The 24771-nt window shown below is 37.1% G+C and overlaps 1 protein-coding gene across 3 annotated transcripts in view; it reads right to left on the bottom strand.

The window, feature by feature from the left end:
- Nucleotides 1-24771, bottom strand: part of LOC143171908 (regulator of G-protein signaling 7-binding protein-like) — a 67840-nt gene that overhangs the window by 13269 nt on the left and 29800 nt on the right. For 2 of the 3 annotated variants that reach the window (XM_076361087.1, XM_076361086.1), the window contains exons 3-5: nucleotides 15752-15882; nucleotides 3863-4010; nucleotides 1792-1862 (exon numbers count right to left, since the gene is read on the bottom strand). In XM_076361087.1, the coding sequence (XP_076217202.1) occupies nucleotides 1792-1862; nucleotides 3863-4010; nucleotides 15752-15882 (350 nt within the window). Of the gene's footprint in view, nucleotides 1-867; nucleotides 901-1791; nucleotides 1863-3862; nucleotides 4011-15751; nucleotides 15883-24771 lie in introns of those variants that run through there. The other variant, XM_076361088.1, reaches the window with a different exon arrangement.

Genomic DNA, 24771 nt, shown 5'->3' with positions numbered 1-24771 from the left:
AGTCAGTAACATTATGTAAAGCTTTTGTGGGCTTACAGTCTTAACTCCTTTCTGGCTGTTGCTGAAATCAACAGCAAAACACTCATTTAACTGAAAGCAGGATCAGGTCTTGTAAAGATCAGTTCATTCAATGGCATTCAGTCATCTCATAATCATTCTCTTAAACCATGCTTGTAATTCATATAAATGTAAAAATTACAGTCCAGACCACTGGAACAGGCTTCCTAGAGAGGTGTTCGATATCCCAAGCCTGTCAGTGTTTAAGAGGCATTTGGACAATGCCCTTACTAACATGCTTTAACTTTTGGTCAGCCCTGAATTGGTCAGGCAGTTGGACTAGATGATCGTTGTAGGTCCCTTCCAACTGAACTATTCTATTCTATTCTATTCTATTCTATTCTATTCTATTCTATTCTATTCTATATTAATTACCTATGATGTTGTTTATTTGTTCTATTTACTTATACTGTTATCTAGGTTTAATTTATTAAAGGTCTTGGAATATTAAAAAAAAATTAAGTGCTGTATGAATAATGAGTATGACTGTCCATTCTTGAGGCATCAATTCTCAGAGGTCATCTGTAAACTATGATCACAGTTGTAGTCTATGGGAGCAGCATAGTTGCTGCTCTTATGATTCCCTGATCCTGGGGCATGTCTCAGAGCTTTTAAACTCTAGCTGACACGTTTCCCATCCTGTTGCACAGATGATCAGTGATTTTCTGGCCAGTGTTGAAGGGCGGTGTAGACAGCAGAGAAGAATTCTGTATGCCTTTGTCTCTGTTCTGAATTCAAGTTGGTATATGCTTTATACCCCCCAAATTTGTCTTTTCTTTCCTTATTTCCACCATGCTTCTTTCTTCTAGGCTAGGCACAGACTTTATGGCATTTTTCCAGCATCTGTAATGGCACATCTGTATTATGTATCATAAGCAATTCCCTTTCTCCTTTCAAATAGTTTTCTATCAAGCCATCCTGCCATAAACTCTTACTTGTATAATGAATTCATCCATTCTATATTCATCTTTTACCATATTATGATGAACGTTAGACTGCTTAGTTACTTGGGACAAGATCTAGGACACATTAGGCATACTTCATCAGCTGCCAGTGTGCAAAGACTACACAGCATTTAAGAAATACACATTGTCAAGAAGAAACAAAAAAGGAAAACGATTCTCTTTTTAATGTTGTTCACATGAAGAAAGAGAGCCCCTGTAGATGTGGAGTATTTAAGACTGCTGGGCCACAAAATGAAGGCCCGTTGCTAAATACACGCATAGGGTGGAGATCCTGTCCCCTGTGCATTTGTATAGGATGCCTCATAGCTGGCTACTGGGAAAAGCAAGCTGTTAGCAGTCTCAAGGCAAGTATCTCTTCTGCATAGGGTCAGTGTCATATCACAGAAGCTACAAGCCTTGCAGGGATAAAGCAAACCGCATCACTCAGCAGGATCCCTATCATTGTGCAATTTACACCTTCATCATCTTTGAAAAAGAAAGCTTCCTGACACAGGGAATTAGTTGTGCTGCTGCCTTCATGTCACCAGGAAAAGTCTATTATTTTATCTATAGATATATCTATAAACTTCCAGAATACCTCATGCGAAACTCAAGAGGACAAAGTTCACATATTAAATTCTGGCTCCACTGAATCAGTAGGGAAGGAACGTCACCTAGATTTTTCTTTTTGTAATTTCTACCAAAAACCCCCTAGATTTTTCAGATCTAATGGAAGGTAAAAACTTTAATTATCTTAATTTTCCTTACATGAAGAAAATATAAAACCTACCTTGATTTTTCAGTGGTAAAGGCATAGTCTCCCTGAGTTTACTTAAAAGGTTTTTCATTTCTCTCATATCTCTGTGGAAGCAAAAGTTGAAAGAGATATAATAGAACAGCAGTTGAAGACTGAATGGGGAATGGCTCACAGTATAGCTTTATATGCTGAAATAATGGAGCAATAAATCAAACTAAATAATAAAAAAATCTATTGGGCAAGCATTTGGTTCAAATACATGTATCAGAAAATGCATACCAAAATAAAGGGCAGTAGATTTAATAAGGGAGCACTTTTAAGCCAGTCTGATTTTAACTAGTAGCATCCAGTCCAAATTTATGATCTATTCTGGCCCTTCAGTATTAGAGTTGGTGGGCACAATGTGATCCTAGTGGCAAAATACACAATATGCCTTAAAATTAGCACAAGCCAGTACTAATGTTAATTTATGTTGTGGTTTAATCTCAGTCGGCAACTAAGCACCACGCAGCCGCTCGCTCACTCCCCCCAGCCCCGGTGGGATGGGGGAGAGAATTAGAAGAGCACAAGTGAGAAAAAACTCGTGGGTTGAGATAAAAAACAGTTTAATAATTGAAATAATATGATAATAATAATAATAATAATACACAAAGCAAGTGATGCACAGTACAATTGCTCACCACCCGCCAACCGATGCCCAGCCAGTCCCCGAGCAGCGGCCCCCCCGGCCAGCTTTCCCCAGTTTATGTACTGAGCATGACGTCACATGGTATGGAATGTCCCTTTGGCCAGTTTGGCTGTGCCCCCTCCCAGCTTCTTGTGCACCTCCAGCCTTCTCAGTCAGTAGAGCATGGAAAACTAAAAAGTCCTTGGCTAGTGTAAGCATTACCTAGCAACAACTAAAACACCGGTGTGTTATCAACTTTGTTCTCATCCTAAATCCAAAACACTGTACCAGCTACTAGAAAGGAAATTAACTCTATCCCTGCCGAAACCAGGACAACTTAATACCCCTTATCAGCATTTTGTAGCTTGTGCCATGAATGTGTTTCATTGTTTATAAGGAAATTATAATACACGTAGCTAATCCATGTCACGTAAGCTCCCTGCACATTAAGTGCAAATTTTAGAAACAGTGCTGTCACTCTCACCCCCTCTTAAGAGGACTTTGGCATGAAATTTACTAAAAGGCAGAAGATGGAAAATATGATAACAAAATATCACCTCACAAAGCAAATTACATATGGATATGTTTTGAGAGAGGCCGTAAGTTGCAAAAAGATTCCTGTTTTACAGATAGATGGCAGACCAGCAATTTTGTGTGCAGGCTTGTAATGTCTTAAGGCTTTCAGGATTTAAAAACAATGTGTTCTTGCCTCATTCATCTACATATAAAATGGTTCTTAGAAATGAAGCAGCATGACTTTCTTATTGCTCAGTTTTATTCTCCGAGTTACTCTCTCAGTAGAACAGAACTTTATTTTAGATAAATAAACATGGTTACTATTAAAATCTCAGCAGCAACTTAATATACAAAGCCATCAAAACAGGTATTTTTTGTAAAGAAATGTTGGCCATCAGGATTACTCCCTACTAAAGGGTCTCAGTTTTGTCTTTCAACTGCATAGTTAAGAGGGTAAGAGAAGTCCACTTTGACATATCTGTGGATGATGTTCCCCTCCCCTCCTAAGGCTTCCACATTCATAACTATGGGCAGGCAGAAACAACTGACATGAACTAGATTCTGTGCTTTCGATTTATGAATGCAGAACCGCAGGCCAGCAGATTTCAGGTACAAATTAATAACCACTTAAGATGAGACAAAAACTGCCTCTTTTAGAGAACCTGGCCTGCTAGCACTATAATTTCCTACCCTTTGTTTTTGACAATTACCCTCTGGTAATTAGTCAAATTAAGGATGTCACTTCTCTCTGCCCTTCTTTTAGGAGTTGCTCTCAGATATGTTAAATGTAACAGAAATGTTAACAGGCTATTTAATTTACTAACACCTTTTATAGTAGCAATACTGGCTGCCTAATTGGAAAAGAATAAATAAACCCTAGACAGAAATTTGTTTTATTTAGAAATGAAGTTCTATAAATACCTTTCAGTGTTTTCAATATCTGTAGAAACCTGCCATAAATGCTGTTGAATATCTGTTGGTGATGATGACGTGTCTTCTAAAATAGGTACTTCGGAACTCTCCTCCACTTTAGTATCTAGGATCTTGGGTGGGGCACAAGGCTCTTTTCCTTTAAAATATTTAAACAAAACATGTATCCCCATTATTTATTAATTAAAATGTATGCTCAGATTATATCATTGATGTTTTGAGCTTGATCTTGCACTAAGAACTGTTCAGAAAGAGAGCAGACCACACCAATCTGCTAATCAGAGTGCTGCTATATGTTACTTCTACCAAACAAAACTAAGAGAAATCCCATGCAAGCATGTGTGGAGCTTAGAATTTTACTTAGTATTATGAAGAGATTCAGTTAAACTCCAGTGGCTCACATGTGACACAAAATAAGAGCCAGAGGACAAAACAGAGCAAAATAAATAGGGAACTAGAGCATACATTCTGAAAGCAACTTCAAAAACTTTGACATTAAAGAACATTGCAATCCATGTCTCCTAGTATTACTGCAATACTAAGGGAAAACAAACGACAAATGTGCAGTTTTGTACTTGATGATTTTAAAAGCAATACATAGCTGCCACCATTCACAGCCCAATACGCATTATATTCTGAATTTCCATGCTTACACTTGCCTAATTCATGCTTACTATATGAAAATGAAATGCAGTGTTGGAATTGAGTGGAGACTTCATGACAGATCTGCCAGGGCTTTTGTCAGGGAGAGAATGGGATAAAGGATGTGGGCCATGATAGTGGAACATGCAAGAGAGTTAAGTACTGGTGGGATTTTTTTGTATCCTTGCAAACCTCCTGTGGATTGCCTGATGGTATTCCTTTTCTGTAGCGGCAAGTACAGCCCTGGCACCAAGTATAGGATGGGACAAATTCTTTTTGTGAGCATCATTTAAATGAGAATTTTCAAATTGGAGTGCATCCCAGACATGTTATTGAGAAATTAAAGTTTTTCCCCTCTTAGTTCTCTCACAAAATGGAATAAATAATTCTCAGAAAGAAACAAAACCTTCTAAAAATAGAGAAAACAACATCAATGTTTAAACTAGTGGTATGAGGAGTTGAGTAGAAAATGTTTTTTCATCTCACAATTTTTGCATTTGATAAATTTTCACATCAGGACAAACTTGAGCACTTCCTGTAAGGTTTGACAAAGAACAGTAAGAACAAGAACAGCTAATAGAGTAGTGGTTATTTAGCCCATTTTTCTGGGACACTAGAGACTAAGGTTGCAGACCATGCTATATTTCTCTTCCACATCACAAATAAGTATCCCAGCTATCAGGCTTGTAACATGTTGTGTTTTTTTTAAACTAGAAATTCCTGGACCTTAAGAAACTCTTTTTGGGCAGGTTCTCTAAACTGTTGTATTCTGGTAAATTATTCCTTTGTTGAAAAAAAATATTTCTTAGCTACTTGTCTGAATGTCAAATAGACATTACTTATACTACAGAGGATATTTGCTTAATGTTTTCATTATCCTTTAAAGTCAGTAGGAAGCCCTTTCCCCTGCTTCCCCCCCACTAAGTCATCTAACTATGATTCCAAGAGATGGCATGACTCGACATAAGTTTATAATCTATAAAAGAATGATGTCCTGTGTCTTTTCTCTGCTGCTTACTTTGGCATCCACTAATAACTTCTGCTTAGCCAGATCCCTCTGTGAGCCACTTTAACCCGTCAAATGGTAGATTACCCCAACAAAAGGAAAAATAAAAGGTGAATAGTTTTCTGATGTTGCAGTGATTTAAGTCAGGTCAGTAAAGAACCCAGCATGTTCCAGAGCAAGTGCCAGAGAAGGAGGTTGATCATATGGTCAGAAGCAGTGGAAGGGAGGAAGAAGTGAAGGCAAGATAAGGGGGGGGGGGGGAGATAGAGAAGAAGGGATCAAGACCTTTCTGGTGGTAACAAGCTTTTATGCTGACTCAATTGCTTGTGGAACAGTAGCCTAAGCCTACTTCCCAGATTATATGTTTTACTGTGTATCACCCTGTAGGTATAACTTCCAAATTCTTTCTAGTTGTTAACTGCAGCTTATGCTGTTATTTTAAGGTAGTTCATATTGTACAATTTTAATTGTTCATTTGTGTAAGCTTCATTATTCATTACTTTTCCCATTACAAGAAGCCCATAACACAATATACTGTTACCAATATCTCACTTACCACTTCTTTGTAAAAGAGGGTTGCCCCAGGGAAACCATCTAATTTGCTACTGATATCACAAGGTGTTATTGCTGGAACTGGGTATTAGTTAATTCTCCCATTATTTTGAAGTGTTATGTTGGAACTCCGACCTGACCTTTGGTGACATGCTGTCAAGAACAACCCTGTCTATAGATGCATCCTTCAGGGATGTGAAAAGTGATTCAATGGAAACAATAACAATACTAGATGAAATAACAGTAAAGGTTCTTCTTCCCAACCTGAGAACAGAAGCAGAGACTGTAACGTTCTTTTTGTTAGCACAAAGGCAAGCTCTTGCAGATTTAGCAGAATGAACAGCACAGATTTCTTTTCAGCTGAAAAGAGCTCTTTACCAGTAATTCTGTTGCATTGTGAACAATTCATGAAGCCTTCCTTGAATTTCAGAGCATCTGCTCAATCACTTGAAAACAGTTAAAGAGTCAGCTAATAATAAAGGCTTTGCTTGAATAATGTATATGACTCAGGCTTAACATTTCTACTACATGGCACAGACTGTAGAGAAACAAAAGCTCTTTAATCTTCTCATCCTTCTAGCGAGGGTAAGGATATCTTTTGTATTACACATTCTTAAAATAGGGATATGAACCCTAAATTTTATTTGCTATTTATTCAGTGGAAAGACTTCCATTCATTTCAGTTGGAGTTTGATCATGCACAGTGTTTTCAGAGGTGTCCACATTCAGTTGCTGTTCTTGCCAGTTGACTAGACAGAGGCTCTTTTTACTGTGAAATTTTAATATAAAACGATGTATTCTTTGTCTTCTAGCCTCTAATTCAGCATATCTTTTTATTTTAAAAAGTGGAAAATGCCTTTGGTATGAAATTAAATTCATTGAATTAAATAATGCTAAAGATCCAACTTGAGTGACAATAAATAAGAGGGTAGAAAATGATCAGTTCAGTAAGGCTACATACATCACCTATGATCACTGTGCTTTATGTTCCTCACCTGTTGTGCTCCTTACTGCTTCTGTGGTGACCTCTGTATTTGCTTCTGTCATGCTACCCTATGCACCTACTCTTAATTATCACCTGCTTCCCAGAGAAACTTACATAATGAAAAAAAAAATCTATTATAGGTCCCTCAGGGCTAATTAGATTTCACTGCAGATGAATTGGAAAGACCTTTGAGGGGAGTAACAGAATTTAACAAAGCTGAGACAACCCATCTCTCAAAAAGAAGGCACCATTTGTATCAGACTTCTAACCTGGCAATTAAGGATAAATGCAAAAGCTCTAGATCACAGCTAAAGTAAATGAAGAGGCGAACATAAAAAGGGGAATAGGAAAGAATCATGTAGAAAGTAAAAAAGAAACATGGCAAATATGGCTAACAGTCTGATGAACTTCATTCCTGACTTACACTTGGGATCTGCAGAACTCAGATATTGTCTCACTGGAAATATTATCAAGGAAAATGCAATGGGAACAAGAAGTCTGTGGTGGAAATTGTGTTTTCCTCCTTCCATGCTTGTTTTTGTTCTATTCATTTTGGCCTCTTCACAGTATCCACATGAGAATGGGTGATTCTCTAGATTTTTTAAGTGCTTGTTTCTCCACACCTGTGTGCTTTTCTCTCTCACATCTTATCCCTCTTACTTACACATATCTACCAGTCTTTAAATAGAATGCTGAGACTGTAGCACATCAGTTAAACAATCCTTCCTTTCTCCTTCAAAACTCTAAATAGCATGTAATTTAAACAAAGCCAAATAAAACAAAAATCCCTTCACTGAATTGAGGGTTTCTTTTTGTAATCTGTAATATAAGCTATCACAGGCTTTTAGGTACTATTTTAAGGAAATATATGTTTTTTTCACAAAACATACTGGAAAAACAACAATTATACTGGTATGGTATATGATACACAGTTATCTGTGATTTGGTATCATTCTGATGTACCTACAATGAAGGAATGAGTTCAGTCTAAATTTACATCACAAAAGCCTAATGTTTTCTGTCCATAGTATGTACATATGATTTTCCCATAAGACTCAATTCTTCCCTTTTTTACCTAAGTATTCAGGTACCTACCACTCTGGTTAGTGCTGGTATCCTTCTTCCCTCAGCTATGTTTATACAAGTCAGATGGGGCCCACACATCTTGATTACAGTGATAGAACTGTAATTTTTTCTTCAAGGCTTCCAAACAGACTTGTGGTAAGAATAAACAATATGTAGGTTACAAGCATTAAAGTTTTTTGCATCTTATTCTGAGAAATTATTCATGTAGAAACACATCATTTAGAAAAAGACACAGGAAAAAATAAGACTTTGAGACCATTTCATACAAGAAACTGTAAGATTCTGGGAATCTAATATATCCTGGACTCATTTTTTTCCCATAGATATTCAAATTCTATTAGAATGACTAGAGCTATGTGTGAATAACTGAAAGCAGGAATTACCTCTCTTTGGTTGTACACTTCTTTTTCAACAAGTTACAAACAATATAGTAGGTTCACCTGATTCTGGACCATAAGAATAATATATTCTTATAACAGTACATGAGCAGTGACTTAATTTGTTCAAAGTCAGCATAAATGGCTACCAGCTTCAATCCTTGTACTTCTTTGACAAGGTAGCTTTAACTATTTTTACAGCATGTTTTGAACTCTGGAAAACACCTCCAGTTCATTTTATCCTTCAAAATTTCTGTCCCCTCTTTTCTTTGATTTGTTATATGGGCTTACTCCCTTAATTAGAAAAATGAGTGCCTTGCTCAAATGCTGCATAGCTAGCTAATAGAATGATTGCAATCTGCAATTTAGGGTTTTAAAAACCATTTTCTAATATATGTAATTATATAACCAAACAAGTCAATTATATCTGTAGATGATCCTAAGAAATTAATGGTTTCTATGTAAACATGTATGGGCATTAAACTTCGGTAACGTGCACTTCCACAGTGACATGCTATAATGATCCAATGATAATAGTAATATTTTACAGTTCCTTACAATGAAAGGAATATATTATTATTGTGGATATATGACTCAGCAAAGGTCTTTTATCTGTTATGTTTACACATTCAAATGCAATGAAGTCCTTTATAAGGTATCAATGAAAAACTTTGACCCTGAAATATTTGTGACTGAATACAGCAACGTATGCTGTATTGCAGCCCAGAAGGCCAATTGTATCCTGGGCTGCATCAAAAGAAGCGTGGCCAGCAGGTTGAGGGAGGTGATTCTGCCCCTCTACTCTGCTCTGGTGAGACCCCACCTGGAGTACTGCGTCCAGCTCTGGAGCCCTCAGCATAAGAAAGACATGGACCTGTTGGAGCAGGTCCAGAAGAGGGCCACGAAAATGATCAGGGGGCTGGAACACCTCTCCTATGAGGAAAGGCTGAGAGAGCTGGGGTTGTTCAGCCTAGAGAAGAGAAGGCTTTGGGGAGACCTTATTACAGCCTATCAGTACTTAAAGGGGGCTTATAAAGAAGATGGCGGCAGACTTTTTAGCAGGGCCTGTTGCGACAGGACAAGGGGGAATGGCTTTAAACTAAAGGGGGGTAGATTTAGACTAGATACAAGGAAGACATTTTTTACGCTGAGGGTGGTGAAACACTGGAACAGGTTGCCCAGAGAGGTGGTGGATGCCCCATCTCTGGAAACATAGAATCATAGAATCATTAAGGTTGGAAAAGACCTCTAAGATCATCAAGTCCAACCGTCGACCCAACACCACCATGCCCACTAAACCATGTCCCTAAGCGCCTCATCTACGCGTCTTTTAAATACCTCCAGGGATGGGGACTCAACCACTTCCCTGGGCAGCCTGTTCCAATATTTAACCACTCTTTCAGTAAAGAAATTTTTCCTCATGTCCAATCTAAACCTCCCCTGGCGCAACTTGAGGCCATTTCCTCTCGTCCTATCGCTAGTTACTTGGGAGAAGAGACTGACACCCACCTTGTTACAACCTCCTTTCAGGTAGTTGTAGAGAGCGATGAGGTCTCCCCTGAGCCTCCTTTTCTCCAGGCTAAACAACCCCAGTTCCCTCAGCCGCTCCTCATAAGACTTGTTCTCCAGACCCCTCACCAGCTTTGTTGCCCTTCTCTGGACACGCTCCAGCACCTCGACATCCTTCTTGTAGTGAGGGGCCCAAAACTGAACACAGTATTCGAGGTGCGGCCTCACCAGTGCCGAGTACAGGGGCACGATCACTTCCCTACTCCTGCTAGCCACACAACATTCAAGGTCAGATTGGACGGGGCTCTGAGCAACCTGATCTAGTTGAAGATGTCCCTGCCCACGGCAGGGGGGTTGGACTAGATGACCTTTAAAGGTCCCTTCCAACCCAAACTATTCTATGATTCTATGATTCTATGCTGAAGTGTACTTAAGAACTTTGAGGTAATTCTGGGTTTTCTCAGATCTTGACAACCTCAGTATTAATTTGGAAAAAGGGTAATCACATCCAGCAGCTTCCATGGACAGAAATTATGTCAACTACTTCCTCTAATACCTTGCTAGCTAAGCCAGGATTTGCTTATTTAATCAAAAGAATAGTCAATGTTGGGAACATGCAATGTCAATAAAGTAAGCATACAGCATTTAAAGGAATTAGAGCTGAATTTTGTAAGCACTTCAGAGAGGTACCTAAGCTCGTTCAGAATATCTTCCTTTCCATGAAACTCTAATTCAAATTTTTAAAAGTATTACCAGGTTTAAGACCTGTGTTTGACACTGCTCCCTAAGGCACAAAGCTATATAATTCAAATGATGGAGGGGAACAAATAAAGCAAAGCCAGTATTAGGAGAGAAGCTCCAGGTCCCAGGTAAGTGAACTCATCTGTTGCTTGACAAAGTCTGAGAAAGATGATTCTATCCAGAGAAGTTCTGCCTGAGTGTGGGAATGATGCAGAAGAAAACTAGGTGAAATGTGCTAGGGGTAAACAAATGCAGTGAGAAGTTTCAGAAGATTTCCTGGAAGAGCTGGAACATGAGCTGCCATCTGCCATATCTGTCATCCCCCAATATGTATTTGCTATGACAGAAGGAACAGCAAGATCCTTAAAGCCATTATGTTAGGGACTGCAGGAAGACACAGGAGAGTTTCTCACAGTGCTGCCCTGAAAACTGGACTCTATACCTACCCAGAGTTTTCATGTGATCCTATCTAAGTTGCTTAAACTCAGCTCCTCAGAATAGTTATTGACAAAGTATTTCTAATTCTCTGGTTGCTCAACCCAAAGACTCTTTGTACTCAGCTGCAACTGAAGCTACTGAGAAATTACTCTATAAACACATACAGCACTGCATAAAGTACACTGCAATCTCAGATTCTAAATTAGCACTCTTTAGCTTAATCTCTCTTTGTTCCTTCTTTACAATGGGAAAAATTGCTACTACCTCACTACTCAAGGCAGTTCTGAAGACACTGCCATCAGTGTATGAGTTACTGAGAAAGGTCTGAGGAACAGGATTCTGCTTTTAGAACAGAATTGTGTGCAATAAATACAACATATGACACTGAACAATTAGGATAAAAGAAAGATGAATGCCCAAGTAAATATTAACATGTGAATTAGTTAGCCAGGACTCTTGGGATTGTGGAAAGGAGGAGTAATAAAATATATGATCAGGTAACCAAAGACTTAATACATACAAAAAAGTTGAATTAAGGCTATTTGGACACGTTTCATTCTGTCCTTTGCAAACTTTCTGAATGTTGAACTTTGCAATCATAATGTATTTTCAACACTGGGCTTTTTTGGTCTATGTATCTTAGAAACAAATTTATTAGAGAGCACTTACCTCGGTTTACTTACTGCCTAACACAGCTGGAAATATTTATGGCTTTTGGCCCCACTGTGACTGTTACATCTCAAAGAAATAACAGACTGTCTGACTTTTCTAGCAGAGGTTGTATGACAGTAGTAAATTAATCTGAAGTACTGTAAATATGGAAGAAATTTCTGTACAGGAAGCTTGATATATACTATACAGTATATGTAGGAATGTTTGTTCAGTAGAACAGAAAGATGAGAGATGAGAAAATCAGTGCTGCGAAAGACAGTGAAAATACCCAGAGCTCAGCCCTTCAAACTGTAATGTGGTGTTTCATAAAAGAGCATCTGTTTCCCAGTAGGGAGCATTGGCAAAGGTCCTATTGGGAAAAGAACATCAGCATCAGCTCACTGCCTTAGCTTTATCAGTTCTATAGTTTGTTTGATAATGTCTGGTCAAGATACCAGTACCCACGTTATTATTTATTAGCTGCAGGTTGGTGAGAACAGCCTGCATGTTATTCTACTTGAATCTCTGCTGGCTCCAAAGTAAGAACATAAATTGGTTAAATCTCATGGGAGATTTAAAAACCCAACAAACCACTTATCCAACAGGCAAGAGGACTAGAAAATGGAAAATATTACATCCAAATGAAAAATATTACCTTCAAAAATGAACTTCAAGACACAGCAAGAAACTACATGCAGGGAATAACATCAGACATGCGCATTTATGAATTAAGCAAAGTTAATACATATTGGAAATGTTCACTGTTTCTAAGGTAGTACTCTTCGTAGACAAGGAAAACAATTTTTTTTTAAATATCGTCACTCGGTGAAAAACTAAACAGGTGAAAAAGTAAAAAAGCTATACACTAGCAACAGCACAATGTATTTTATAATGGTGAAATTACTGGCTCTTTCATTCCTAGAGATAAATTTATGCACTTTGCCTACACTGCAGTACCATTCTCTGTAAGTAGAGAAATTAAAGAAATGTACGGGTTCATTCTGCTCCTTGGAAAGTAGTATGTTCTGGCAGATATAGAATCATAGAATAAATTAGGTTGCAAGGTCATGTGGTCTAACCTCCTACTGAAAGCAGGGCCAACTTGCATCAGATTGCTCAGGACTTTGTCCATTTGAGTTATGACTATCTCCAAGGATGGAGATTTCACAGCCTCTTTGGGTGCCTATTCCAGTATTTGACTACCTTCACTGTGAAAAAATACTTAACATGTAACTGGAATTTCCCTTGTTGCATGATGCCTTTACAATACTTCTAGGTGTTGTAAATATCCAAGTATTTAATATATAAGAATAACATTCTGTTGGCTAAGTTCCAAAATTCAATTTATTCAAATCCCTGTGATTGTATAATTTTTGCCTATTATGAATTTTTCTCAAAGAATGTCACAGAAATTTGGAGCCAAGTTACTGTGGTTATCTCTGTATGGACAGAGGACAAAAATTACTCTATTTAGCAATGGCAGAATAGCTACCATGATTTTCTATGGTGAGATGAGGAACCAATGTATATCAAAAGTACTGCCAGATAGGAACTAAGTTGACCCATACTATAATGCTGTAATTCATCTTATCCAACTTTAGACATCTAATAGTTTGACATTTAGTTTAAGTTAATCATGTAGATTCCATCCAGCGGCAAAAAGGAGAGACAGACACATTGGGGTTACTCAGGTCACCTCAAGCTACTTTCTTTCTGCAATTACAGACAGTGGTTTGACAACTGCAGCCAATGCTAGGAAACGTAGTACAATCTGTCTTAAAAAATGATGATTCATTTTAGCAGCTACTGGTATCTTGGTATACGATGGCTCTATTAATTCTGTCTCTTCATATTTTATATATTTCTTTTCAACTTGAGAAAATCACTGAGAAGCTGTATTGAGCAGTTATAAACCTCTAATTCTTATTTTCATAATAAAAAGTATCACTGGCTGTAGCTGTATCCTATAGCTAGATGTGAAAAATACATTATGGGATCCTTCAGCATGACAGAAAATACATAAGGTTAATTACAAGACCTTCATTACAGTTCGTTACAGAACTTTGTCTTGTCTTTACCTGGTATATTCTGCTGAGATGTTATCTGGGAAAAGAGTAGTTACAATTAGCACAGATACAGTCCCAATCAGTGCGTGCCATCACAGAGTAATGAGGTTACTGAGTAACCTGTTCAGTAAATTATCTGCATTTCTACATCTTCCTTTTAGTAGATGGCTAATCAAACATGAAATTATTAGAGATGCATTTTCACTAAAGAAAGGACATCTCTTTTGTGTGTAAACATACTCTGTGGGGTAGATTTCAGTTCTGAATCTAGTATCTAGTTTTATAAAGGTGGGCAGCTTTTTAACCATAAGATGCTCTTAATATTTATCCGTCTTTTGCTATAAGCTGGAATTGCTGGATAAATAACAACAGGGATAGTAAGGAATCAGTTTAGTACTAAAACCCTGCCATATTGCTCCACCAAACACTTGCCCTCAAATATCTTACCCAACAAATACCTCAGTATGGTCATTATGCTTGAAGTAATCAGTTTCTGCTGACTTAGTTGTTTCTTTCCTAGACTGAAAATTTTCGCACCAATACAGTTATCAGTGTGATCAGAATTGCTCTGCTTTTAAAGAACTCTTCAAGTTATACCAGTTACTCCTTTTGTTCATCAGTAGCTTATTACATGTGGGCCAACAAAAGGCAAAACATACATACTGTGTGTGAAGAAGACAGTTGAGAACCAGGATTTCTACGATACAACTATGGTAGATTCAGCCCGAAAGGCAGTGTGGCTAAAGCAGCTGAAATACTGACATCACAGCGCTGGAAACACAGCACCAGAGTCAGCTCCATCAGAGAACACCTTACACAATTCCTAGGAGCCCACCTGGGAAATGACACTTTACAGTCATCCAAAATATTTGAGACTTGCTCATTGGTATGAAATGTGAGGTGAACTTCCTTACTACTGTAAGTCATCTGTGTGTTCTCACACTTTCTTTGTCAGAGTAGGAGGAGCAAATGCTGTGTCTGTAGTATACTCTGAGACTTTGGAGCACCTGAATTTGTGTAAAGTAAATGGCAAGCACAGTGACTTGATTAGACAGCCCCTAAAATGGTTCATTCAGGATATGCAAGTAATTTTTGGAAGCATAAATTCAAAATAATGGAACAAAACAAACTCTTATGCTGCAAAGGGAACAGAAAAAGAAAACTTTAGTTTGAGTAACTAAATTTAACAATGATGTATCAAACAGAAGATAGGGACTTTTAAAGGGATTTTAAATCGTTAGGCAGCCTGTGTTATAGGTCAAGCTCCTTGTTACCTTCTATTTTAATTACTGCCCTACTGACATCCTCTGACTACTGAGCATGACTGGAATTACAGTCTGGCTAGACAGATTCTCCTATGAAGAAAAACATGGACACAGGGCATCCTGGCTGTAACTCCTATAAAGCTCATAACAAAGCAAACACGTTAGTGTTGAAACCTGACCTGAAACAAAACACCATGATATGCATGAACTGAAATTTTTCAAAACCTTTCATTTTTCAGTAGTTACTCTAATAAAATGACTAAGATAGCTTGCTCACTGATCTGACTAATGACAGCTAAAACTTTTGGTTTGGGACCACTTTTAAAAAAATTTTCAGCCTTCTAAACTATAAGGACATTAGTGATACATGCCTAATATGACACACTTCTGTAAGAATGATGATAATGAAATAGAAATACAACTTTTTTTCAGTAGCTGAAAAGCTTCAGTGGTATAGTTCATTTTACAGTTTGGTGCTTTGTCTTTCATGAATACCCATGCATGCCCCAAAAGACCGTTCTTTTTTTTAAATCAGCATCTGTATATTTGTGCAATTCAATACCTTTCCGATGAAACTGCAGTGATCCTAGCAGACATATGGACTTAAGCATTTCTGTTGTGTACATTTCTAAGCAACACTGCAACTGGATGTATAATCTACAGTTTTCAGGATGAATTTCACCATCTTCTGGGCTGCAATAAAAGAGAAAAATTTTCGTTAGGAATGGGACTGGGAGGACCTGAGGATCATCAAATCCACTTCCCTACTGTTTCAAGCAATCACATCATAATCTGCTTCATAAACTATTAAGCTATGCATATATGATAAAAAAGCTGTTTCTACCAAACTATATTTAGAAACAATTCTTTAGCTCTATAAAGCTCTAGGCTTAAACCAGCTAAACTTGGGTTGTCTTTGGTAAGATTGCATGGTCCTTATTTTCCCCTCTGCATATTTTTGGAAAAGGGGTAAGTAAATAAATAAGTGACTGAGCTCTCTCCTCCTCTTTAAAAGCTTTGGCAAAGTATTTTCTGGTAGGCTGAAGGGTTCTTTTGCCATCCGGTTTCAGTTACCCTTGGTCCTGGTGCAGGTGCAGGAGGAGATTGCAGGGCCAATTTCATGGTCACTGTTTAGGTTACAAATCCTGGATCAGACATAATCAACCCTACTTTGAAGACACTCTAATCAGAAACAAGTCAGTTGTAGTCTTTTGGTTCTATAGTTTCTGCCTGAATTCCCTTTTTCCCCCATGTTTAAATTATTAGTCATGTGATACTGCACCGTGAGGATAATGGAGGTTCAAGAATTTTTTCAGAAAAGTAATAACAATTTTGAAAATAAAAATTGAAATCAAGAGTAATCCTACACCTCCAATTAATTGCTTAGGACACTAAGAAAATAATGTACCCAGATCCAGGAACCAATTCTCATGCCTGGCTGTAAAATCAGACATCAAATCTCACTTTTGTAGGCTGAGAATGCTGCACGGGAATAAACATACTATTTTATAAGCTTAACTGTTTCTGTGAGTGCTAAAGAAGTGATTTACCCAGTCCTACCTGAGAATTAGATTTTCAGTGCCCCAAAGGTAAGTGGCAAGATTGAAGAGTTAAGATTTCAGCCATTTCATGTTCAGACATTCTTGCTATTGGTTTGCTACATAATGATGTTAAATGGTAAGACAACCCCCAAAACTGGGTTTTATAACAACTAGAGAAACTTGCTTTTCTAAATAACTTGAACCTAATGTCATTTCTGAATACTACTGCTAACAAACAAACAAACAAAAAAATTTCAGCACGCTTTCAGATTTCCAGCCTATGAATAATATAAATGAAGCTTTCACAATAAAAGGTTGCTAGCATTCTTTACAGTGATTGAATTTCCTGTGGTTAAACTGATACTTCAAACGACCCTCCTGTATATGAAATAAAATTAGACTTGTGGATTTCCTCACAGGCACCAAAGCAACTTACCTGATAAATTATTTGCAGCAACACTAGATTGGGCTGCTATGCTCAAATAATTTCTTAATAACAATCTAGGCCAAACACTGCAAGACCTACAGCAGACTGTCTATTTAAACTAGTAAAATAGGTTCTTTCTGACCTAAGGTAAGAGGTCATTATTTATACCTAGATATAGGTATATATACCTAGTCCAGTCAAAATATTAAGTCCAGCTCTTTTGTCAAGAACAAAGCTTAAACACTCTATTTTAAGGAAAATTCTATCAGTATGTGCTAATACAATTTTACTGAAGTTCAGTTCAAATGAATACTGCATACTAAAACCTGTTAATTCTTGTATGAGATTCACCATTATTTCTAACAAAGGAGATCATATGTTGCCTAGAAAGCATGTACCTTCTGCCACTGATTTCAGTGACACCAAGGAAGAATATGCTCAGTCATATCCTGGGATAAGAAAACAGACAGGGCCAGTATAAGATAGGCCCTGGTTTATTTCTGTATATGGGGCAGGAAAAGGGAGCAATCTCAAAGGAATATTTGATGCAAGGACTTGCCATAATCTGTCTCCAATGAGGGAGAAACTGTGTGGTTTCCAAAGTCCTCAAGGGTTCCTGTCCCTCCAAGTGACATCAGAAATCAAATGGGACCATGAAGGTTTCACAGAATTGGCCAGAACCTTCCTAAAAGGAAAGAACAACCTTAGCACTTCCACAGCATATCAAGGAAGACTACTGATGTTTGTACATGCCAACGAAAACTGGTAAGAATCACAGTAGTGGTAAGCTGTACAATCAAGAATGCTTAAACAAGCAAAAAATGTAGCCAAAAAGGAAAAAAGAGACAATTGGAAAAGACTGAAGATTGAAAAGAAATCATGCTAGACTTAGTCAGAAGGGACAAAGGAAGATCGGTCCCACCTGCCAATCCATTACAAAGTAGAACTCATCAAAAAGGCAGGAAATGACTGGAGTACAAACTGCAATTGCTGTGGTCTGTGTTACTTCAGGAGCAATACCATATACATGATAATAAACCTGCCCATCCTAGGAGCTTTATTTCTTTTGGCTAGACTATTATGTATTCATTTCTCTTAAGTCACATCTAGTTTCACTTTTAAAGTGAAGTCTGCATTTGTTGAAAAATTATACCATACATGATATGGTCTTTCCTGCATCTTAGCGTAAATACAGAATAAAGCTATGGTCGCAGAACAAAAAGCGTTCTCTCCCCAATACCTTAAAGATGTCTTTTCAGGCGCTTGCTATAATATTTCTTCCTGTTCTCAGTGATTCCAACTCTGAAAACATTTGATAGTCTTAAGTCCCTGAATATTTTTCCTGAAAAATTAGCTACCTGACAGAATTTTTTTTGTTTATTCTGTCAAATCCTTAACTGCATATGAAAACACATATTTGCTGAAAATGGATCAAATCTCACATTCTTTTCAAAGGATAGGAACATAAGTATTTTTAGTGACTGCATAAGCAGCAGTATAACAGAATAAAGAACTCTAATTCTGAAACACTGAAAATTATGCTTAGAAGACAGAGCGATACAACACACATACATGCACACAAAATTACTTTGGGATAAACTAAATTTGAATTTTTAAAAATTGTACCTAATTGCAGACTCCTCAGATACTTAGAGGTTCTACTTTGTACATTGCAATATTTTATACTTTTTTATCTTGCATTAAGTATCTAGTACTTTTTATCTTGCTTTAATCCATATTATCTAGTACTGGTTTAACAAGAGTTAAATCTTAACATTCTCTGCAGTTGTGTTTGCTGTTTCTTTCATTTTTAACCAATCTATTTATTATATGAATTACAGCTGTTAGATCTGTGATCACTTAGCTGATTAGAAATTGACTGTTCTCTCTGCATAAACAATAACCATTAATTTAACAGCATTTCTTTTCAACTTGGCAGATGGCAAGAAGGCGTTTTAATGTAATCATATTGGTATTAACCAAAGAAGATAAAACACATATAGCTCAGATTTAAATTTAATTTGTTTTAATATAAATCAGGAGCAGTTCTTCGGAAGTAGACTGTTATTTCTAAATCTTACCAGCATATTCAAGACCAGCATCTAGTCCTTCATTTTGCATGTACTGCTCCTAATGATTTCAACATTTTCTGTAAAAGAATTGCTACAAAATTGGATGAATCTTAGAGCAGAATAGGATTCTGATGTTTGATGCAAGAGGCAGTCTCAGGAGTAAATGTAACCTTACATAACTCATCTAACCAAATACAGCAAAAGTACAGCATGCCACATTTTCTTCCTCTGGAATAGTATTTTAACTTTCTGAACTTTGGGTCTTATATACATGTTTTTATTTCTCTGATCACTAAATTTAAGAACCATGCGATACATATTTAGATAATACATGGCCTCTTAGAGGCTTTTACCATCCTGATCTGTCCTACCTTTTAGCTTACAGATGAGATTTTTTTATACCCCTTAGTGTCACATATTCTTACATATGCATTGAACACTATTCCCCAGTTCAGCACCATGGAATTACTGCAGTAGATGGGGATACAGCTTTTTTCTTTCCCATCGTCTGCATCACTTACTGTTGCAGCTCGTTTCCCCATGAGCACACATACAGTAATTTCCTTTGAGTTACCCTTACCAATAAAGGGATTACAAAAAGATTTAGGAGAGTAGAATTCCATTTACTTTCCATATTTAGCACCCAGCTCCAGAATTTAGCTCTTCAAAATCATTACTCATTTCATGTAATACCTAAGTCCTTGAGCCCCACCAATATACACACAAGCACATTCAGTTCCTGCTTGAGTTTCCTAGATACCTAAACTTTTCTTTCTGAGCGGTGTTTCCTCTGTCCTTAAGCAGTTACACAACTAGCAATGGATAATGAGTCATTCATTTCCCTATTCCACCTGCAGGGCATTGCCCCATTAACGTTCATGTGCAAAATGGAACCTGCACAAAATATAAGCCACCACAGATGGCAACAATGACCTTTTTCTGCTCAGTGATGAGAGCACTCTCTGATAGGGAGATACAGATCTACTTCACTCTCTTATCCAAGTAAAGCTGAATCTGTTTCTTCTGAAAGCTAGGATTCTTTAACCACAAGACTATCACTAACAGGAGTATGGAAACTTACATCATGAGAACATAATTTCCTTGTAGCAGACTTAGATAAAACTGGATTACTGTTGTCCTATTTTTCTTTGCATTGTTTCAAATGTTAGAAATCCTTAGATTTTTTAGGAGTCATGGTCATTACGGGAACTTTATTTACAACGTTGAATGTATTTCTTCCTTTCTAGCTGTCACTGTCAAAAAGATTGAGGGTCTGCACACAGGTGTAAGAAAACAGTATGTTCCTCATACAGCTATTTAATTTCTAAGAAGCAAAAATGGTGAAAACCTTTCTTTAAAACTTTTTTGGTCTTACTGACAGAATTTTTAATTGTGCAGACTAAGAAAGCAGCAATTATATACAAGAAGATTGGCTCATAAGCCAATTTGAATTTATCAGTGGCTTTCTATTCACAGATGAGCTGGAAGAGTAATTGGAAAGCACAGTAATAGGTATTTTAATTGACTTTTTTTTGCTGTTGTAAATCATATATTTTTCTTGTAAACTCATATTTCTGAACAGCACGAGAATAAGAACTAGAGGCATCTCTGATATATGCATGTTCTGACCCATTCTTGGTTTTTTTTCAAGAATATGGAGCATCTGTAATTGTACTGTGGGCAAAATTCTTCTCTCATTTGCAAATCCAGAGTAACAGCAGTGACACTAAAGAAAAATATTTTTAATTATCCAAAGGTTGTCCAATGAGAATTATTTCCAGGCCACTACCCTCACTGATTGTCTCAAACTGTTTAATTAGTGTTTAATTGCAATAATGACCACAAGAATTCCATTAGCTTCCAACCAAACAATTTTCTCCTATGCATGTATATAGGCCTCATTTTCATCTCTGAAAGCCACGTGCTCCGATGCCAGTGCACATAAAGATTTCTTTTATAATCCCTGATGTACATTCTGTGTGGTGGGCTTAAAATTTCCCTTTAAAAAATCATCAGTTTCACTTCTCTCTAATTTTCTATTCCTATATGTTCAGTGTCATGCCATGAGAAATGTTAAACAGGGGACTAGTACAGACATAACTTTCAGAATGCTGATTATGATATGTTTATTATTAAATAGCTATATACCAAATTGGTATTTATTTACATAGAAAAGTTCATGAAAACTTGTATGATTACCCCCCAAAATCAGCTACCTCTGTTTCAGTTAGCCCAGCTGATTTCTTTATGAAGACCACTTAGATATTTAAGACAAATCTCATATAACACAATCTCATACAACTACTGTGATAAATCGTGTTGTCAATGAAGTTGTTTAATAGCTTAAGTGCAGCTGGAAATATGAGAGCTAGCACAGCACCAAGCACCTGCCTATGAGCCAAAGACCAGTTCCTCATTGCTGACTTCTGAGCACAGCTGCCACAAGGCTGTGAATAGGAATTGTGCTCACTTCCTGCATCCATTGTGGAACAGAAATTTTCTTGCTTCTCCCTATCCACTCAGGTAAGGTAAAGAGGTACTGATAACCTTTAGAGGATTTGGATACACAGGTTGTGGCTTCTTGGGGATACTTCATCTGACAGGGGAGCACTGCTGCCTTTCACAAGATGAATGCAATGAATGGCCCATGTAGGGAGGGACCAAAGATAGAATTTATGGAATTCTACTGCTCTGAAAAAGCCTCTTGATTTACCAGTGAAGCTGGAAGACACACGTGTTCCCATACATGAGGAAGGGGAAATGGTGAGATGGGTGTACGTGTGCTTAAGCAAATATTTTGCATGTAGGGTAAAGTTTATAGGTCCATACAAGCTGGCATATTGCTTAATAACTGTCAGGCTTCACTCCTGCCTGATCTTCACTAGAAAACTGTATGCTTTGATTTTCAAATAGAACTAAGATAATGGGTTCCTTCATACTGAGATTTTTTGGTTTTGTTTTTAATAATAAAAACTCTGTATGAAAGAAAGCCAGATGGTTAGCTTATTAATACCAACAACCACATTTCCCATCATGAGGTCTGTAGGAACACTTGCTGATGTCTAGGGAAAACTGGAAGATCATTTGGCTCTGATTTTCCTTTTTTCCCTCTCTGCTAAATTATGCTGATAGCTGCATATTAAATACTTTCAAATATCCTGTCTCTCCCTTACTAAGAATTTCTGTAGTTATCACATGAATACTATACCACCAGGGTGCCATAAAGGGTAGAAGTCCTTATTCAAAGATGTGAATACTACTCAGTTGATGAGAAACTCGTACTACTATGTGAGCCATACTTTTGCAGTTTGAGAGTTCTGATATCTACATGTATTAAAAGTAGTTACAAAAGAGAAAATGCTGGTTTATTTCTTTATATAACAGTAGCTTAAGTCACACAGTCTATCAGGCTGCTATTGAAATTAAAAGTATAAATTTTTGTAAATACAACTTAAATCTATAACATTATTATATTTTTTCATACTTTAACCATTGGTAAAATTGATGGTTTTCTTTCCATAAAATCCTGCTTTTTAAAAATCAGGTAATGTTGTTCAACTGAATATGTTTATGAAGCACTGACAAGAGGTGGAATTTACTTTCCTTATGTTTTCCTAAGCTGATACTTAAAATAAAACCTATAGAGGGAGCTCTTATACCAACCATATACTACCTGGTATAAGTAAGGAAGGTGACTGCAGCACTTTGGATAATCGTTTTAAAATAAAAGAATGAACATGATTAAAATATCCTTCCTTAACATGAAAAGGTAAAGAGTGAAAACTCCATAAAAAAAATTGTTTTTTTTTCCAAAATAGTTGACGGATGATTTTATTGTACTGCCAAAATGTTGTTTAGAGCTGAAAAACACCTTCAGGTTTTCCTGAATTCCCACCGGTGTCCAGCATTCATAGTTCCATTGAAATTAGTGAAACTTAAGACTGCTAAAACTGAACAAAGCTTATGGTCTAATTCTGAATTTAACTTAAAAATTTTAGTCACACATTTACAACAGAGCAGTATTTTACTATTACTATCACTATCAACAACAAAAATACATGTTGGTGTATTATCTATGGTTAAAAGAATGGCTAAGTTATATAAAGGGTTTGATATACCTTTTTTAAAAGTATTGTTTTGACAAATTCTATGCTTAGCTCTAAGGAAAAGTATCATTTTTATGAACAGCATCAATAGTTCTAAAATATTATAAGATAAAAGAACTATCTAAACATATAATGAAGACTGTTTATTTTAGATATCAGCTAAAGGAAAGTAAACCTTTGGCAAATCAGAAGTGAAAATTAATTCATCAAATTCTGCCTTACACCCCATATATGTAATTCCCATGAAAACTAATGGAAATTGACTTGATAAGCAGTGGAAAATCACTGTCCACAAATATTATCCTGTAGGTTATGGTTTAACCTGGCAGGCAGCTAAACACCACACAGCCTTTCGCTCACTCCCTCCCTACCCCCAGTGGGATGGGGGAGAGAATTGGGGGGAAAAAAAAAAGTAAAATTCGTGGGTTGAGATAAAGACAGTTTAATAGGACAGAAAAGGAAGGGAAAATAATAATAATAATAATGAGAAAAGAATATACAAAACAAGTGATGCACAATGCAATTGCTCACCACCCACCAACCAATGCCCAGCCAGTTCCTGAGCAGCGGTCACCCCTCCCCTGGCTAACTCCCCCTGGTTTATATACTGAGCATGACGTCATATGGTATGGAATACCCCTTTGGCCACTTTGGGTCAGCTGTCCTGGCTGTGCCCCCTCCTAGCTTCTCGCTGGCAGGGCATGAGAAGCTGAAAAGTCCTTGACTAGTGTAAGCATTACCTAGCAACAACTAAAACATCAGTGTGTTATCAACATTATTCTCATACTAAATCCAAAACACAGCACTGTACCAGCTCCTAGGAAGAAAATTAACTCTATCCCAGCCGAAACCAGGACAGGTTGTCTTTTAATTTAGTATCAGAAACATTGCAGTTTAGAAATATATAGCAGCTACAAAAATACCACAAAAAGGATCTGGATACAAGACCTACCTCAGAGATTATGGTTCTTCTGCTAGAATGAAAAATGTGACAAATACTGCAGAGGAGATATGCTTAATCCCCTTAGATACTGAGGGCAAGAGGCCCCTCTGATTATGGTTCAGGTGCAACAGCCTAATAAACCTGCCTCTGCTTTTGTATCTTAAACACATTGTTTATTTCTTTATCACTTAACCATTCATCTTTAAAGGTAACAAAAGACTTGCTGATTTATTTTGACCATAAGTAGAAAAGTCATCCAACTACAATGTTTTCTTCTAAACAGATCTTGAGAAAACATTCTTATTTGTGTTCCTCCCATCTGCTGGGTTGTTTGGTTTTTTTTTCTAAAACATATGTTTCACACAAACTGCTGTCAGTTTCAGTATTATATGTTGGGTTTTTGTTCTCTACTAATGCACTGTAATACTGTGATACAAATGCTACACAACATCCCAGTCCAGCCAGAGGAAAAGCAGGGCTAGTTCTTTCTAGT

The sequence above is a fragment of the Aptenodytes patagonicus genome, chromosome W (assembly GCF_965638725.1).
Source record: "Aptenodytes patagonicus chromosome W, bAptPat1.pri.cur, whole genome shotgun sequence".
In the NCBI taxonomy this organism is placed as follows: domain Eukaryota; kingdom Metazoa; phylum Chordata; class Aves; order Sphenisciformes; family Spheniscidae; genus Aptenodytes; species Aptenodytes patagonicus.
The sequence above is the reverse complement of the archived record's forward strand: the minus strand, read 5'-3'. Positions and strand labels throughout refer to the sequence as shown.